General features: G+C 44.0%; 1 protein-coding gene across 1 annotated transcript in view; it reads right to left on the minus strand.

Moving 5' to 3' along the window:
- KIF13B (kinesin family member 13B) overlaps positions 1 to 19,355 on the minus strand; it is a 201,580-nt gene that overhangs the window by 14,033 nt on the left and 168,192 nt on the right. Inside the window, exons 38-39 of the mRNA XM_047762410.1 lie at positions 4,854 to 4,916; positions 703 to 1,441 (exon numbers count right to left, since the gene is read on the minus strand). Of these exons, the coding sequence (XP_047618366.1) occupies positions 703 to 1,441; positions 4,854 to 4,916 (802 nt within the window). The remainder of the gene's footprint in view (positions 1 to 702; positions 1,442 to 4,853; positions 4,917 to 19,355) is intronic.

Raw genomic sequence — 19,355 nt, forward strand, 5'->3', positions numbered from 1 at the left:
TAATCATTTATGGTGGAGCATGATAATGTGCAAAAACAGAATGTGTACATGTATGTGTAACTGGGTCACCATGCTCTACAGTAGGAAAAAATTGTATTGGGGAAATAACTATTAAAAAATTAAAAAAAAATAAAAGTTAAAAAAAAAAATCTGCAGGACAATGTATTTCCCTAAGTCCTATCCTCAGTCCTAGAGGGCACCTGCTGCCTGTTTTTCTAAAAATGATGATTTCTTGGCTTGGAGGTGAGCCATTTTACAAACTTAAAAGACTAGCGAGCCCACAAGGCTCTTGGATGGTGGAGGGGTCCCAGGACTCTGGGGATGTCTTAGGAACACCTGCACCTACACCCAGGCGGTGTGTCTGACCTGAACTGAGCAAGCAGTAGAGCTGTTGTGACAGTTCAAATGCAGATACTTCTGTGACTGAAGAAACAAAAACCAGGATTCAAATTCATTTCAATTAATGTCTTAGATTTCTGAGAAATTTCTACATGTTGAAAAAAGAAAATCTGAAATCACTTAAACGTTTAAGAAGTTCTTATCTAGATAAAATTTCTGATTTTGAAAAGGACAGTTCTGAGAGGACAGAGATGTGTGTCCAAGGGCACAGAGCAGGCGCTGGGCAGGGGTGGTGCCAGCCCACAGTCAGCATGGTGAGTCACCTCTGGTGCCAGGACCCTGTCCCTAACAAGCACCACTCACCTGAGGGTAAGTCGAGCTCCACTCCGACCCACGTGCCCTCCTGAAAGTCGGTGGGCCCCACGTATCTCACGATGCCCGTCTTGTTGGTGCCCACGGTGACATATTCTCCCTCTTTGAGCCACTCGGGGACTTCACTGGCTTCTTCAGAATCGGAGGAAACGTCCAGCTTTCCCAGGGGCTGTCCCCGGGCGCTGCTGTCGCCTGGGCCCCCAGAGGCTGGCGGATCCTCCTCGGTCCCCGCGGGGCCTCCGGGGTCCCCGCCCAGCATACGCGTGAAGGACTTCAGCTCCGAGGTCCGCACCTTCTGGATCCGGAACGGGGATGCGGGGGCGGGCGGCTGGGAGCGGGGTTCAGGAGGCGGCTGAGGCTTGGAGACGTCGGGCTCTAGGCCAGCTGCCGGCTTCGCCCGGGGCTGGAAGGCACCTGCTGCCTCGTCCTGCTTCTCTGCTGCCGCCAAAGCCCCTTCCTGGGCCGGCTGGTCCCCAGGGCCGGGTGGTGTGCGGGAAGCGGCAGGGCCGGGGCCCGGAGGGGACGAGGCCGTGACATCAGGGCCGCATGCGTCGGAAAGGGTGGCGGTGGAGACACTGTGCGAGAAGTAGCCGCTGGACGCCTCGCTCAGGGGGCTGGGTGGCCCGTCGGCGCCTTCGAGGGCCGGGGAGCCAGAAGTGGTCTTGGGCGCGGGGGCAGCCGGCACAGCCACGTCCGGGGTGACGCGCAACCCTGCGCTCTCTCGGGGCACCTAGAGTGGGGAGGGGAGAATTCGGAGTTACTCTTTACTGCCCAGACTTGAGATGACTTCTGAGGATCAGTGGAGACGTCAGTGCTTCGCTACAGCTTCGATGGTGGGGAGAGAACAGCCCTGCAGCCTGGAGGTTCCCACACGGTTCCCCAGCTCCTCTGCACGCCCCGCCCTCTGCGCACCAAACAGGAGACCACTTGGCTCTAAGGCCGTGTCTGCCACCACTCCAACTGGGCTGAGCCAGTCACTGCGGGCGCCCCTCATCCCCTCGCCTTTCCATAAGCTGCCTGTGAAACTGTGATTTCTAGTAAGAAATACATATTTGGTCTCAGTCCCATTCTTGGCACAGAACTCCTAAAACCCTTGGGATTTCCTAAGGGGTAAGAACAATAAAAGTTTCCTGATACTCCTAAGAAGCCCCTTTCGACCACATCTGAGGTTACTTATTAATGGGGTGCCTTCTGGAAAGCCCCCTAGAAAGGGGGCTGGTGGCCAGGAGGGCTAACCATGTGACTAGAGGGTTGGAACTTTCCATCCCATGCCTGACCTTTGCCGAGGGGCTGGAGGTTTGAATCAGTCATTAAAGGACAATGATTCAATCATGCCTCTGTAATGAGTCCTCTATAAACCCAAAAAGGACAGGGTTCTGAGAACTCTGTCTGGGCTGGTGAACAGGGGAGAGAGATCTGGACCGTGCTGGGCCCAGAGAGGGCGGGGTGGCGCCCCCTCCTTTCCCACCCTTGCCCTCCACATCATCTGCCTGTTTCCGTGTCATATCCTTTCATAAAAAACTGATACTCTAGTGACTAAAATGTTTCTCTGAGTTCTGTGAGTCCCTCTAGAAAATGAACTGAACCGTGGAGGGTGAAGCCCTTGAACTTGGGACTGGCATGGGAAGTGGAGGCAGTCCTGTGGTACTGAGCCCTTAACGGGTGGAATCTGCTGCTGTCTTTGGGCAGATGGGGTCAGAGTGGAGTTAACTGGAGGGCAACCAGCTGGTATCCGAGAACCGCTTGGTGGTGAGAACCATGAATCCCATTCCATGGTTACCACAGACACCTCCCACCCCCTGCACTCAGACTAAGAAACAGGTCCCCCTGTCCAACACCGACATCACAGGGAGACTGAGAGGATCACTGGAGGCCAAATGGAAAGGGTGGGCTCAACAGAGACCCTGGAAGTGCAACAGCACCACAGCACAGCTCAACCAGCTCAGGCAGGAAGCACCACCCTGGGGCCTGCAGGCGGGGAGGCCCACGAGCTGGGCCCTTTATCAAAGAGGCCATCTTTCCAGCTGCTGCTCAAGGCTGGCCCCACGTCTCAGGTCAGGGCCTCTGATCCCGGGAGACTCAGGCTGAGGAGCAGCCAGCCCTGCAAGCAGAGGCTGAGCGAGGACAGAGCTGCGCTGGTCTCCCCTCTCCTGCCACCATGTTCCAGTCCCTCCAGCAGTGACTAGCCCATCTCCCGGGGAAGATGACAGCCACTGTGCACCCACACACCATGGTTTCTGAGGTGCGCTAAGGTGTTCTTCCATGATAACTGAAGCCTTTTGGAGAGGGTGGTGGATTATCCTTCTATTTCCAATGCACAATGACAGGGGACAAGAGACAGGGTGGGGAGTGGGCTGGTGGGGTGGAGAGGGGTGCTGCTCAGAAAAAGAAATATGTTTTCAATATTTACAGAGAGATTATTTATATCACAGGAATGGCCATTTTCCATTTGAAATACAGGATTTATTTGAATTGGGAAACAGCTGAGATCTATAAGTCTCTTACAGTTACTTGGCTTAACTCAGCAGTTTGATAAATCATACATTTTCACGTGAACTGTCATCTATATTCCTGTCTCCAGAGGCCCTCCTTCCCCCACAAGGCACACTCTCAGGGTACGAAATTAACGGCACCTCTTGAGATTAACAACCCATTTTTGTGATGGATCTCTGGGCTGCAAAATTTACTAAATCCAATAGATCAATAACTGTCACCAGCATAAATACTCTAAAAGATTAGGCAATCCTTCAATCATTTTTCTTTTGCAACTTGTACATGTTTTATTTATTCTGTTCTACTTTATATTTACTATCACTGACCAAGCAGGGAGGAGTACACAAAGAGAATCACAAGAGTCTAGAATCTGAACAATAACTACGGTCCTGAAATAACCTGTGTGAGACCCTGCCACGGCTGGGATCTGCTGTCTGCTCAGGGCAGCTAGGCCTGGCCGGAGGAGACAGTCCAGAGACAGTTCCTGAGAGCTTCCTGCTGTCACCCCATTAGCTGCCACTGAACCCTCTGATGTGGGCCTGCAAGTACTCACTTTACACCATGCCCCAAAGAGGTGAAAGGATTCACCCAGGGCCTCCAGGAAGTGAAAAGGCCAGGATCAGAGGTCAGATCCAGGCAACACTGAGGAGGAGATGCAAGGTGGAGTTGGGCCTGATTACCGGCTTTCCCCGAGGAGCCGAATGTACCTCACATCTTCCGCCCGGCCCTGCGGGCGGCTGCTCCCACTTAACATGAGCGGGTGTGTGCGTGGGAACCTCCCTGCCACCTTCTGGTTACCCTTTACCCTGCCATTCCTAGAGCTGCCAGGAGCACCTGGACATGAGAAACCAGCAGGATGCTCAGCAAAGCTGCCCGGGCCGCGCGCACGCAACGCCCTCAGGAGAGGGACTCGGCCCCATTCTGCCCTACCAGCCTGGGGGCCCCAGTCCTGCCTTGGCAAAATAATAAACTGACTCCTGGGGGGGGGCGGGATGTGGACGTCATAGGACTACCTTCAGTTACATTCGTGCACTCTGAGGATGTCCTAGATGGAAACAGGACTGTTTAGAAAGGAGTGAATTCTTGGCCATCTGAACTCTTTCAAATTACTTGTCCTCTTTTGCTGTTGTTTTAATAAATAAAAATTTCCTATGAAGATACAGCATTTCCTAAGAGAATGAACGCACAGTGGGAGAAAATAGATTTGCTATTCATAAGATTAGAAGTGCTGTTCATCTGCAGGAGATCATAAGAGACTATTTTCTCCCTAGCTTAGCATCAGTCTTTTCACGCTGATATCATGAATCAGAATGAAATGTAAAACTGAGAATTAAGCCAACACTTAGAATAAGGAGATTGTTCTGTTTATAGAAATCGCCTCTGCCTAGCAGTGGGCTATTAAAGCAGCAGACTACATTAGCAGTCAAGCACCTAAAAGTTTAGCAATCATATGATTAACAAGTTGAAAATAGAAAAGTGTAACAAGCAAAATATAGAGGAAGAAGACAGTGACCTACATTATAATGATCAAAATGGGAATGCTAAAATAAAAAAGCACAGGTGTGGACCCAACAATGAGAGCATCAGGGCCACCCGCCGTATGTGGGGCAGCCACCAGTGAAGGCACCACCCCGGCCCGGCTGACTCACCTCTGCCATCCTGGGCATCCCGCCATCCGGGAGGGCAGACTGCACCATTATCCGGGGCACGGGCTGAGGAAACAAATGGACAGGTGGGCACGGGGATCCGGAGAAGCAGAACAGAGATGGCCCGAGAAGGATGCAACTGGACAAAGGAGACAGCCATCAGGGGGACCCACCCAAAGTGAACTTTTACAACTTGGAGTAAATCAGACAAGTCACTGCCTAGCAGGCATGAACCCCACCTCAGAATGCTCAGTTCTAAGAGGCCCTGGATACAGAACAGACTCCCACCCCCAATCCAGCAGGAGTCAAAACGGGGGGCGGGGGAGGGGCGGCGGAGTTTGTTTCTACACCATACAGGTGTCTTTCCTCTTGTTGGGTCTCCAATCTATTATCTAGTCCAAACTGTTGGGGAAGCTTCCCAGTTCCCTCCCCTGGCCCTGAAGCTCCACTGTCAAGGCTCCTCACACAGACTCTGCAGGTACTGAGGCTGGACACCAAAGCCTTGCTTCCTAGTTGGCAGCCCAGCTCTTAACAGAAAGGAGAAAAGCCCACCTGGAACAAGATGGCCCACTGAGGGGGCTTCTAACCTGAGTTCACACACTAAAAACGACAATTTAGCAATGGCACAGCAACATCCAATTATGCTTGGTACTGCCTTTGGGAGAACAGTGCTAGAAGGGATTCATTCTGCAGAGATAAGGGCCCAGCCACAGGAGTAGATACTGCTCTCCCAGAGCACATGCTGTTGAGGGTTAGGACACAGACACATAAGGTCGGCTGTGTGCCAGTTCTAATGGAAGCCGGATAACCGTACAGAAGGCTGCCCTGTAGCATGCACTCTGCTTTTACACACTTCAAAAGGTTTCCATAAGCCCACCCTACGTGAAATTAACTGGGGCTCTGAGTCGATGTATAAACTCAGCTCAACAAAGCTTCAGGCCTCAGGTGTACCAGGCCCTGCAATAGCACTGTGGGACACAGAGACCAGAAGGACATGGGCTCACTATCGCTAGAGTGACAATCCAGACTAGGGGAAGGACATGTATGCAAAAAACAAAGACATCAACAATGACAGCTACCAGAATGAGAGTGTCAAAAGCAGAGGTGATTCTGAGGAGCAAGAGATCATCCAGGGACCAGGTCTAGAACCCCTCCATGGGAGAGACTGCACTTTGAGACAGGCCTTGAAGATGGAACGGCTTTTCCCAGGGCCGAGGGACACTTCAGACATGAAGAGCTAGGTGACAAAGGCGGCTGCCTTCTGTATCTGGTGAGTTCCCTCTTCCTACCTCCCTGCCCAGGAGGTCTCAGGAGAGAGAATGACCTAGACTGACCAGCAGTGGACAGAAGGAAAGGAGGCTGGAGGTGGGCAGAGAGGGCCCTGTAAGCTTATGGTGGATCTTCACGGCAATGAGGAGCTATCAAACATACTGAATGAAGCCAAGATGAGAACTAGGCTTAAAGAATATTAACCCTTAAATAGGGGAGATAGAAAACTTGGAAAGATAATTAAGCAGTTGTTTCGATGCTTCAGTGGAGAGCCAATAATATAAAAGCCTGAATTTGGGTAGTAAGAGGAAAAGGAAATAGAAATGAAAATTCAGAGATATGAAGGGGACTACTAAATACCTGGGAACAACTGGCTGGGGAGGCAGAGGTACCCAGGAAGAACGGGTGATGGCGGCCTCAGCAGGAACAGCATGCACGTGTGTGTACATGAGTGCAGGGGCCGGGGACTGGGCAAGGTGGGGTACGAGCATTCTGTATTTGGCAATGGCTTGTGGTGACTTAGCAACCCTAGTAAGGGTACCAAAAAACACCTACAAAGTGTACTGAAATCTGCAGTGTGTCATTTATCCTTCACACATAACAGCTCACATTTCCAAATGGTATTGTTTGCATTTTAATGCTCTTTTACATAGCCCCTGTGCAGGCGGCTGCCTCCTATTTCTAGAGCTCAAAACATTTCAGATCATAAGTTCATTAATCCTTACGACACATCTGGTAACTATTAATAAAAATGACTGCAAAGTATTTGGCAGCTATAAATATTAAGGAGAAGTCCCATAAGGCACATGAATATAATTACCTACATTTCACACTACAGAAACCAAGGCTCAGAGGCATTTGCCTAATGGTTAAATGCAGGCACCTGTGCCCCAGGGGGTCAGTGACAGGGAGAGAAGGGGCTGCATCCTCAGGCCAGCTGAAGCCACAAGAGCGCAGTCTGCGCACAGCTCAAGACTAGTGGATAAGCAGGTCACAGGCAGAGGGCTGCTCAGAAGGGTTTCAGGGGAAAGGTGATGTTCACTTCTCACACTGTATCTTGTCTTTTTTAAACCCTGGCTTTTACCTGAATGAAAGCAGAGCAGACAAGCTCGGAATTTCCTAACTAGGGATAAAAGCTAACTTGGAGACCTCTTTGCGGGAGTACAGTACCTCTTTGCCATGACATGAGAGAACCTCGCCTCTCAAGAGGCTGCACCTTCCCATGCTTATTACGCTAACCCACTCTGAGTCGAACACGTGGCTTCTCCAGAGCCTTCCTGGCGTTGCCCCTTTCACTAGGGAATCATATTCCTCCTGGGGAAGACCTAGTCATCTCTAAGTTTTAGCTCAAGCATTGCAGGGAGAAATACCCCCGGCCTCCACTATCAATCCTGACACACATACGTCACAGCACCTATGACATCGTCCCTCTATCTGCTGACATGTCACTAAGGGAACCCCCCTTGCAACCGCAAGCTCTCTGCAGGGGAGGGATTATGTCTCATTCATTTATATATATATTTTTTTTTGGACTTTTGCATTTTAGTGCTGCACCTGAGGCATATGGAAGTTCCCAAGCTAGGGGTCAAATTGGAGCTACAGCTGCCACCCTACGCCACAGCCATAGCAATGCTGGATCTGGGCTGCATCTGTGACCTACACCACAGCTCATGGCAACACCGGATCCTTAACCCACTGACTGAGGCCAGGATTGAACCCACGACCTCATGAATACCATGTCGGCTTTTAAAACACAGAGCCACAAAAGGAACTCCAATTCTGAATTTTCCGATGCATTTTTTTCTTGTTTGAAAATGAACCTTTCCTAATAATCACTCCTTACCCTGATTTTGATAAATTCTTTTTTTTTTCTTTTTTTTCTTTTTAGGGCCACACCTGCAGCATATGGAAGTTACCAGTCTAGGGGTCCAATGGGAGCTATAGCTGCCAACCACAGCCACAGTCATGCCAGATCCAAGCCACATCTGCAACCTACACCACAGCTCACAGCAACTCTGGATCCTTAACCCACTGAGCAAGGCCAGGGATCAAACCCGCAACCTCATGGTTCCTAATTGGATTCATTTCCGCTGTGCCACGACAGGAATTCCCAATTTGATAAATTCTTAAATGTCATTTTATAACAGTTCTTAAGTGAATATGATCCTCTTAGTCTTTTTAAACTCTAGCCAATCTCTTAATCCAAGCACAATATAAATACAAGAGGTGTAAGATTTATTTCTGCTATAAATGCCCAATAGCCAACCTTTGATTTTTCACTCTGGTAAAGTGAGAGAAACATAAGGAGCACCACCAAGCAGGGACGTGCACATAAAAAAAATACTTCCTCATCTTTGACTGTGTTCTGATAAAAGTAATAAACATCAGATAAAATCAGACACATACAATTACCTAAAGAGCAAGAATCAGCAATAGGCTAATCAATATAAATAAAATTTTAAAGGTTATGTTAATCAGAGGCAGGGCGGTGAGGCTGGAAGTGACAGGAGGAAAGCTGGCAGTGCTCCCAGCGCTGGTGCAGATGGACACTCCAGGTACTGCCCAGTGACATCCTCATGATGCAGCTCACACAGCCAGCCATCTCCCACGCCCACCACGGGCTCGTAAGCAGCCTATGGCTTTCCAGGGGTTATGGATAAGACTGTGCTGGCTGTGATGACACCAGTACTTTTATCTGTGTGGCAGTTATAGTTCTTATTTTAAATGAGTAACTCAGCACTTGAATTGATCCTTCAGTCCTTCTGTAAGCTGATCACCTCTAGGTTGCACATCTCGAAAACAGTCTTCTCATCTATAGGAGTGCTTTAAGCAATTCCACCTGGTTAGGACGGTGGGCAGTCACCACAGACACTATTACCTCACCACAGACACTATTACCCTACCTGCCACATGCTCCTTTCAGTGACACTGATGTGTCAGTCTGTCTGCTCTTAGATTGGAAGAATTAATATTGTTAAAATAGCCATACTCCCCAAAGCAATTATGTTAATGTGACCCTTAGCAAATTACCCATGACATTTTTCACAGAACTAGAACAAATAATCCTAAAATTCATATGGAAACATAAAAGACCTAGAATTGCCAAAGCAATCCTAAGGAAAAAGAACAAAGCGGGAGGCATAATCCTCTGACTTCAGACAATACTACAAAGCTACAATAATCAAAATAATGTGGTACTGGCACTAAAACAGATATGTGAACCAATAGAGAGCCCAGAAATAAATCCACACACCTATGGTCAATTAATCTCTGACAAAAGAGGCAAGAATATACAATGAGGAAAAGAGAGCTCTTCAGTGAGTGGCACTGGGAAAGCTGGGCAGTCACATGTAAATCAATAAAGTTAGAACACACCCTCACATCATAGACAAAAATAAATTCAAAATGGCTTAAAGACTTAAACATAAGGCACAGCACCATAAAACTCCTACAAGAGATCATAGGCAAAACATTGTCTGACATAAACTGTACCAATGTTTTCTTAGGTCAACCTCCCAAGGCAATAGAAATAAAAGCAGGAGTTCCCGTCGTGGCGCAGTGGTTAACGAATCCGACTAGGAACCATGAGGTTGCGGGTTCGGTCCCTGCCCTTGCTCAGTGGGTTAACGATCTGGCGTTGCCGTGAGCTGTGGTGTAGGTTGCAGACGCGGCTCGGATCCCCAGTTGCTGTGGCTCTGGCGTAGGCCGGGGGCTACAGCTCCGATTCAACCCCTAGCCTGGGAACCTCCATATGCCGCGGGAGCGGCCCAAGAAAAAGCAACAACAACAACAACAAAAAGACAAAAAAAATAAAAAATAAAAAATAAAATAAAAGCAAAAATAAACAAATCAGACCTAATCAAACTTATAAGCTTTTGCAGGAAACCATAAATAAAAAGACAACCTACAGAATGGGGGAAAATATTTGCAAATGATGCGACTGACAAGGACTTAATTTCCAAAATATACAAACAGCTCATACAACTCAACAACAAAAAAACAAACAACCCAAAATGAGAAGAAGACATAAAGAGACATTTCTTCCAAGAAGAAATACAAATGGCCAACAGGCACATGAAAAAATGTTCAACATCACTAATTATTAGAGAAGTGCAAATCAAAATTACATTGAGGTACCACCTCAGACCAATCAGAATGACCATCATTAATAAGGCTACAAATAACGAATGCTGGAGAAGATGTGGAGAAAAGGGGACCCTCTACACTGCTGGCAGGAATTCAAATTGGTATAGCCACTATGAAAAACAGTATGGAGGTTCCTCAGAAAACTAAGGATAGAGTTACCATATGATCCAGCAATCCCACTCCTAGGTATATATCTAGACGAAACTATAATTCAAAAAGATACATGCACCCTATATTCATAGCAGCACTATTCACAATAGCCAAGATAAGGAAACAACCTAAATGTCTGTCAACAGATGAATGGATAAATAAGATGTGGTACATATGTACAATGAAAATACTACTCAGCTATAAGAATGAAATATTGCTATTCGCAGCAGTATGGATGCAACTAGAGATTATCATACTAAGTGAAGTAAGAAAGAGAAAGACAGATACCACATGATACCACTTATATGTAGAATCTAAAATATGACACAAATGAAGCTATCTACAAAAAAGAAACAGACTCGTGGACAAGGAGAACAGACTTATGGTTGCCTAGGGAGAGGGGGTTGTGGGAAGGATGGAGTGGGAGGTTGGGGTTAACAGATGTAAGCTATTAAACATGGAGGAGATATACAACAAGGCCCTACTGTATAGAACAGAGAACTGTATTTTTTTTCCTTGTCTTTTTTACGGCCACATTTGTGGCACATGGAGGTTCCCAGGCTAGGGGTTGAATCAAGAGTTGTAGCCTCCTGCCTATGCCTACGCCACAGCCACACCAGATCCAAGCCCAAATGCAACCTACACCACACCTCACAGCAACTCTGGATCCTTAACCCACTGAGTAAGGCCAGGCATCAGACCTGCATCCTCATGGATACCAGTCAGATTCAGTTCCACTGAGCCATGACGGGAACTTCACAGAGAACCACATTCAATGTCCTGTAGTAAACCATAGCGGAAAAGATTATTTTTTAAAAGTGTGTGTGTGTGTAACTGAATCACTCTGCTATACAGCAGAAATCAACACAACACTGTAAATCAAGAATAGTTCAATATTTAAAAAAGCATCTATGTGCTAAGCACAGGAAAGTGACTTCGTTCCTTCTCACCAATATTATAGGTTTGAACATACACTTGAATAGAATCTTCGAGGTTTATCCTCTTCCAATCCATCTTAGAAGAGCTTTCCAAGACACAAATTTGACCATGTCATTCTCTGGCTTTAAAATTGTCAATGATTCCTCATTGCCCAGAGATAATTTTTTAAGAAGGAATGGGCAAAAAGAAAAAAAAAAAAAAGAAGTTACGGTTAGATCCTACTCAGTGTATTTTCATGGCATGACCAGTCTCTCCTTAGAATATTACAGACTTACTCACTCTACAAATATAGTAACTTGCTATTTTTAATCAAATCCAGTGAAATCTCTTAAAATCACAATTGTGCATTACGTGTCTAAAGTGTAAGTCTCAGTTCTGCTACTCACTGGGCTTTGTAACCATAGACAAGAGGCTTAGCCTTCCTGAGCCTCACCTTCCTCTGCATCTAACTCTGCGCTGTCCAGCATGGCGGCCACCAACCACATGGCTTCTGAGCACGTGAAATGCGGCTGGTGTGAATGAGAAAGTGAATTTTTTATTTTACTTAGTTTTAATTAATAATATGCAAATCTTAAAGCTGAATTGCCGTTAAGTATGTTTGGAATGGCTTGGGCATGTGGATCTATTTTTTTCAACTTTATGAACTCTAAATACAGATCAAGTATTTTTGAGGAAACTTTAGTATCCAAATTGAGATGTGCTAGAAATATAAAATATACAGCTGATATTGAGGACTATGTGGGATAACTCAGTAAGTTTTTAATATTGATTACATGTTGAAATGACAATATTATGAATATACTGGGTTAAGTTATTTGATCAAAATTAATTTGATTTTTTCTTTTTTTAAATCTGTTAGAATATTTAAAATGACATGTGTAATTTGTATTTTATTTCCATTGGATAGCACTGTAGTTGAGCTGATGCATATACAATCCCTGGCACACAGTAAGCACTCAGTACATTTTTAAAGGATCATGGGGGAGTTCCCATCGTGGTGCAGTGGTTAATGAATCCGACTAGGAACCGTGAGGTTGCAGGTTCCATCCCTGGCCTTACTCAGTGGGTTAAGGATCTGGTGTTGTTGTGAGCTGTGGTGTAGGCCAGCAGCTATAGCTCTGATTGGACCTCTAGCCTGGGAATCTCCATGTGCCACGGGTGCGGTCCTAAAAAGCAAAAAAATTAAAAATTAAAAATAAAAAAAAAAATCCTAATCACTGGAATTTCGTGTGTTGTCTTCAAAGATATTTCTAGGTTGGCTTATTACAAGCACATTTTTAAACAATCCAACAATTCTCTCTGAAAGCTCCTCTAATAAAAATTGAAAGTTTCTACTTGTGTTTATTAGTTCCAAAGCCAATCAAGATACAATATTAATTCCATCTTCTTTCAAACAAAGAACTTTGGATTTCCTTAATTTACCCATTTGCAAACAGGAAACATATGCCTACTACACACTAAAGGCTGTGCCAGGAATGGAATTTAAATACAATGTATTTAAAACCAAACATAAACATAATCCTCCTCCTCAGAAATAGACACTCGGGGTCTAAAACTCAATATTCTTATTTAATTTTAATTATATAAAACAACTAAAAGACCCATTTCTTCTATCAATAAGTAAATTATTTTATCACAGTTGATAAAGGTGAATAAGCCCATCCAAAGAGCTTTTTTATTTCACTCTATCACACACCTAATAGGCCAACTTATTTGAGATCCTATATATAGAAAATTTTAAATACTAATATTTCAGAAAATACTAGTATTGTCAGAAAAGAGACAGCTTATTTTTTAGAATTTAGCTAGCTTACTTTTTAAATTTCTACAAAATTGCTAAAATATATGTAATAATGAGAAAAAAATTTGTTTTTTAAAAAGATGTAATAGTCACTCCATCCACTTCGTTTTTCAAGTGTCAATGAATGATGAAACACCAAATGACTGTTAATTTAAAAACAGGGTGTACATCTAGACTGTCCCCAGCTTGGTGTGCCCTGGAAAGCTAAGAATGTTTTTCTGCCTTTTGAAAATGTTGAAAATAAAGGAATATTTTGTGACATGTAAAAATTATATGAAATTCAAATTTAGGAGTTATAAATACATGTTTTATTGCAACAAAACCAGATCCATTGTTTAGGATCGTCTACAGCTAGTTTTCACAGCAACTGTGTGGCCTGCAAAGCCTAAACTTTACCGCAAACATTTGCCAACCCCCAGTCTAGAGAATCACGCAAACGTATACAATGCCCACTTATGAAAAATGAGTGACAGACCGAGGTCTCATCAATCAACTCCTATACTGCCTGAGACTATCTTCTTTATTGTTTTTCAGATCAACTACCTATGCTGATTCTGAAGACAGCCTGTCAGCTTAGTGGCTCTATGTATGTCAATATTCATACATTTCTGGTGCAAAGATAAAGGGCAAGGGAAAACAAAACGGAGATAAGATCCTTTTTCTTATTTAGTTATTTAAGATGATGAATCTTTAAGACATTCTGATGATGAGCATTTACACGGCTTGTTTCATCAAAGAAGCCCAAGTATGAAGAGCCTAAAACAGCACCTTAGTGCACAAAGGAAGAATCAGTAGTTGTTTGCTTCTCCCCATTATACATGTGGAGGAACTGCTGGCATGAAAGCTGGAAGAACCATCCAAGCATTTTTTCAACTGTGCAGAGAGGCACAGGGTGGGGCTTTCTCTACCCAAGGCTTTGTCCATCTACCTCACTGGAAGCTGTGTTGAAAATGGAGACAAGCATCTCTTGGTCAGCAAGGCACCCCTAAGCAAACACAAGTCACTGAAGAGGGCAGACAATAAAACAAAGACCAGGAGTTCCCGTCGTGACGCACTGGTTAACGAATCCGACTAGGAACCATGAGGTTGCGGGTTTGATCCCTGGCCTTGCTCAGTGGGTTAGGGATCCGGCGTTGCCGTGAGCTGTGGTGTAGGTTGCAGACGTGGCTCGGATCCCCAGTTGCTGTGGCTCTGGTGTAGGCCGGTGGCTACAGCTCCGATTCTACCCCTAGCCTGGGAAACTCCATATGCTGTGGGAGCAGCCCAAGAAATGGCAAAAAGACCAAAAAAAAAAAGATAGACCAGAAGTGTGACTGTGTTTTGAGAGTGGGAATTAAATGTGAGCATTAACTCTTTAATTCCCCAAATGAATCAAAGACGTCATTTGGAGGACCTAAGTTTGAAGAACATAAAGAACTTCATCTGAACACAAACTTCTAGATACATGAAAAAACCTATTATGCCAAATTAATTCAATCTAACTAATTAGAGAGCAGGAAGTTCTCTCAATTATTTTATGTGCTGTCTGAGAAACACACTTGAATATGAGTGCAGATTTCATTAATTGCAGTTCATTATTTTCCAGATTAGTTACTAAACTTGCATCAGAAGGTCAAAGACAGCAATTTTGTCAGCTGCCACCTCTTTCAGTGCTGTATCTTTTGCATTTCTGGAACTCAGACAGAAATTGATTACAAACAAAAACACATCTCCCTAAAAGTGGGAAATATAAATCATTATTAGTATGTTCAAGCCAAATGATTTTGTAAAATAGAAGAATCTTTGTTTTTAAACACTTTAAAAATTTTTATTCTTCAGAATAAATTAACTTCTATCTTACAAAAAAGACCCAAGAATCTTTTCAATCTTCTCAAATACTGAAATATGCTCCCCTCTGCCCCACAAAAAAACAGAATCTTCATCTGAGAACCTGCTGATCCCAAAGAACAAGTTAATAAACATTAATTTTTTCATTAGAGTTTCACTACGGTTGTGTGTTTGTATCTTTCCATGAGGGATGAAATTGAACATTCTTGTTTGAAAATGTCAAGGACACTCTGATTAAAAGTACTTTTTTTGATAATAATCATTCCTCATTATACAACTTCTGCCTCTCTTTCATCTAATTTAACAAAGAAAAGGGGAGGAATGACTCATAGAAACAGGGTCTATTCTATTCTCAGTTCTTACTGGGAACATTTTTGTTTTCAAAATCTTATTTTTAAAAAATAGAAGCGACAGAAGTCCATGGGTTTTTGGAGACTACACTGGCATCTATAAATCACTGTACTCATTCACGCTTGCTACCGTTCTCTTGGTTAATTTCATTTCTGTCGTTCTGTACCTTTCGTCCTGCTGCTTTACTAGAACCATCCTTACACAATTCTTCCCAGTCTTTGGTGTTGATGTCCCCTGAATGCTTATACAGTCAGCACTCTTAGTCATTGTTTGGTCAAGCTATAAATAACTCCCTTAATCCTTCCTCATAAATCATTTCTGATGTGATTCTCTGAAAGACTTTTAGTTGGTCATTGGCTGTCTAGTAGTAACATACCCAGAGCTAAGTGCAATGACCTAAGAGTCACCTAATGATGCCCGAGAGAAGCCCAGTGTGGTATTTAGGTGGGCTGGTGTGAGTGTCTTTGTTACTGGGACTCTTCCAGAGAAGGAGTTTTAAGTCTCCAAACTAACTTGGGACAGAAACAGAGAAAGGAAGAATTTTTAATCTTTTGTCATAGCTAGGTGGGAAATGGAGAGAGAAATGGCTTTGAAAATAATGAAAAGGGAAAGTTGGGAGTGGGGCAGAAATGAGAGTATGCTTATCTTACATGGTTTGTTGGGTTACTGCATATTACCTCTGCTGATCCATCTGGGGGCTTCTGTTTAGTTTTTGGTGCTGACTCACATTATAAATCTTAAGTGAGGTAACTACCCATTTATGTTCTCTAAGGTTTTGTTTGTTTTTGTCTTTTGTCCTTTTAGGGCCACATTGGTGGCATATGGAGGTTCCCAAGCTAGGGGCCCAAGTGGAGCTACAGCTGCTGACCTACACCACAGCTGAGGGGAGCTGAGAAAATGCAGGGACTCAAAAAAAGGACCTTGCCTGATGGCAGAAAAACCTGAAGGCAGGTTCTTAACCAAGAAAGGGAGCTCACCTGAGTGGTACAAGCTGAAGGTGGGCTTCTGGTCAGGATAAAAGCTCACCTGAATGGTGCATGCTGAAGGTGGGCCTCTGGTCAGGATAAAAGCCTGCCTGCATGGTACAAGCCGAGGGCAGGCCTCAGGTTACACAGCTCTCACTTTGATGTTGATGGGGAAGAATTGGGGCTTTCCTGGGAAAACAATTTCCATGTTTGTGCTGGAGAACATGGACTGTTTCTCGGGTGACCTAGTCTTTCCTGTTGTTTTATTTGTTATTCAGTTTTCCTCAGTCTTTCCTGATTATTTACTTATTATTCTTATTGTCCTGTGGTGATTTGTGATTTAACAAAGTTACAACAATAATATAATACGAATTTCATCCTGAAAGATTTTCCCCTATTTAAATCCAACTTAGTTGAAACATAGTGTTTATCTATTAACTAGTCATATAGTAAACTTTAGAGTTAGGATCTTAATGAGGTCCATAGAAATTAGCCATATCTTATCCAAAAAACCTAGCTGTGAGTTTTGTCCTTGATTTTAAAAGCTTTTTAGTGATAGCTAGTTTAATTAAGTTGGTTTATATTTACTTACACTGTCTCCCTGCCATAACGCTTTGAAGATAAGCACCAGTCTACAAACAAAGTTTGTAAATGCCAAATTCTTGTGTCTATGGCCTCTTCAAAGTACTCACTAAGTTTAGTTAAGATAGAGTCTTAAAACAGGATGCATAGCTGCTATACCATGTAATAGTTAACCAATGTACTTTTAACACTGTGATATAATGTGTAGTGAAAAACTGTCTATATAATCAACTACTACTGCCAATAAAATTTGAGCAGTCCAGCGCCCTGAAAGAAGGGACAAAGAGGCTGTCTCCGATGCAAAAGCCGACGTCCGTCCATCTTCTTCGGGAAAGTGTACACGCCCTGGCCGCCGGAGCTGGCCTCCGACACACAGCCACAGCAATTCGGGATCCTTAACCCACTGAGCAAGGCCAGGGATTGAACCCTCATCCTCATGGGTACTAGTCAGGTTTGTTAACCACTGAGCCACAATGGAAACTTCATTTTCTCTAAGTGTTATGCAATAGTATATCAGTAATTATCCCTTCCTATACTGCAGAACTGATCCAGGTTCCTTTTAGGCATATGCACTGATTTCTATTTTTCTGCTATCTATCTCTGATGCTATTCCAAAAATTGTATGTTTTTTCGTCTAGTATTGGTTATTTAATGACTACTTATATAGGCCACTGAAATCAGTGTACTAACAAGGCACTAGCAGCAAATAAAAAAAACAGAATCAAAATAGAGAGCAGGTTTCAAAATAGCAGAATCAGGGTGTTTGTGTATTTTTCTGTGCTACTGGTAAATTGCACTAGATACTTCACATGGAGCTATGGCAAAGCCAGGCATGGACAGGATGGTCTAGGAACATTTATCAGCATGAACTGTGTCCTGGGCTTACTAGACTGGTGATACAGAGGAAGATGTGGTATCCCTTTATTTTCATAATGGTATCTAACCAAGTCTCCCGTAATCTTTTTGGTAGAGAGAGGGGAAAACATGGGCTGGAGATGGCAGCTCCCAAGCATGTAGGGCTGAAATGTGTTGATCTGTCTGACTGGAGGAGTGATCTCTAGCTGCATGTGACAGAGATCTCTCTTATGCCCTCAATATTTTGTTTATGATTCGAATGCAGACTATGCCCTTCAAAAGTTTACAGATAGAAAAAATGTATTTTTAAAATAATTATTCAAAAAAAAAATCTTGCTTTGGAGTTCCCGTCATGTCTCAGTGATTAATGAACCTGACTAGCAACCATGAGGTTTTGGGTTTGATCCCTGGCCTTGCTCAGTGGGTTAAGGATCTGGCGTTGCCGTGAGCTGTGGTGTAGGTCGCAGACACGGCTTGGATCTGGCATTGCTGTGGCTCTAGTGTAGGCCAGCAGCTGTAAGCTCCAATTAGACCTCTAGTCTGGGAACCTTCATATGCCAAGGATGTGGCCCTGGGGGGGGGGGGGGGAAATCTTGCTTTCTAAGAAATGCTAAAATCAAGATGGAAAATTTTAGAAATCAGTCTAAAGATCCTTATTTGTATTCTTATACTTCAAATAAACAACATGATAAAAGAGAAGTACATTGATAAGAGTGTAAACAAACAAGCAAACAGAAAAAAGGAAACACTAACTTACCAGAAGCACAATAAACTAAAAATGCCTGCCTTTAAAAAAATGTGCAATCTGGAGTTTCCGTCGTGGCTCAGTGGTTAATGAATCGGACTAGGAACCATGAGGTCACGGGTTCAACCCCTGGCCTCGCTCAGTGGGTTAAGGATCTGGCATTGCTGTGAGCTGTGGTGTACGTCACAGACAAGGCTCAAATCCAGCGTTGCTGTGGCGTAGGCCAGAGGCTACAGCTCCAATTTGACCCCTAGCCTGGGAACCTCCATATGCCGAGGGTGCAGCCCTAGAAAAGACCAAAAAAAAAAAAAAAAAAGTGCAATCATATGCTACTTGGGTAAGCACATTATTCAGAAGAGAAAGATAATAGCTGCACTATTTTCAAGGATAGGGATTGGAGTATCACTCCTGGGCTCTCCGCTCTAAGCAAGACCCTGGCAAGACAGCTGAAGAATGATGAGGCATCTATTACATGAGATATAATTGACTAATCTTTAGCTGTTAAGTCTGGAGAAAGTCTAAAAGATCACAGAACCTTTAACTCCTGGGCAACAGCAGAAAAAAATGGAGGCAAACACTAGGTGGAAATGAGCCAACCTTTTTCCTGGAGGACCTGGAGCTTCCACAAGGAGAAAAAAAAATTATCAAAAAAGTAAGAACCTCAACTTTTAGGTATCAGATATGATTTCCAAGTGAACAGGATGCCATTATAGGGAAGATTACTACGAAAAAAATTGGGAAACATTAAAAAAGTCTAGTAAATACAGCTCTGTTCTTGTTGCTATTGTTTTGAAGTTCTTTTGGCACCGAAGTTTTCCAATTCCAAGGATAAAACATCATTTAGGTGGTAACGACTTAAAGCATATTTAAAGTGG

The sequence above is a fragment of the Phacochoerus africanus genome, chromosome 15, assembly GCF_016906955.1.
Source record: "Phacochoerus africanus isolate WHEZ1 chromosome 15, ROS_Pafr_v1, whole genome shotgun sequence".
Lineage (NCBI taxonomy): Eukaryota > Metazoa > Chordata > Mammalia > Artiodactyla > Suidae > Phacochoerus > Phacochoerus africanus.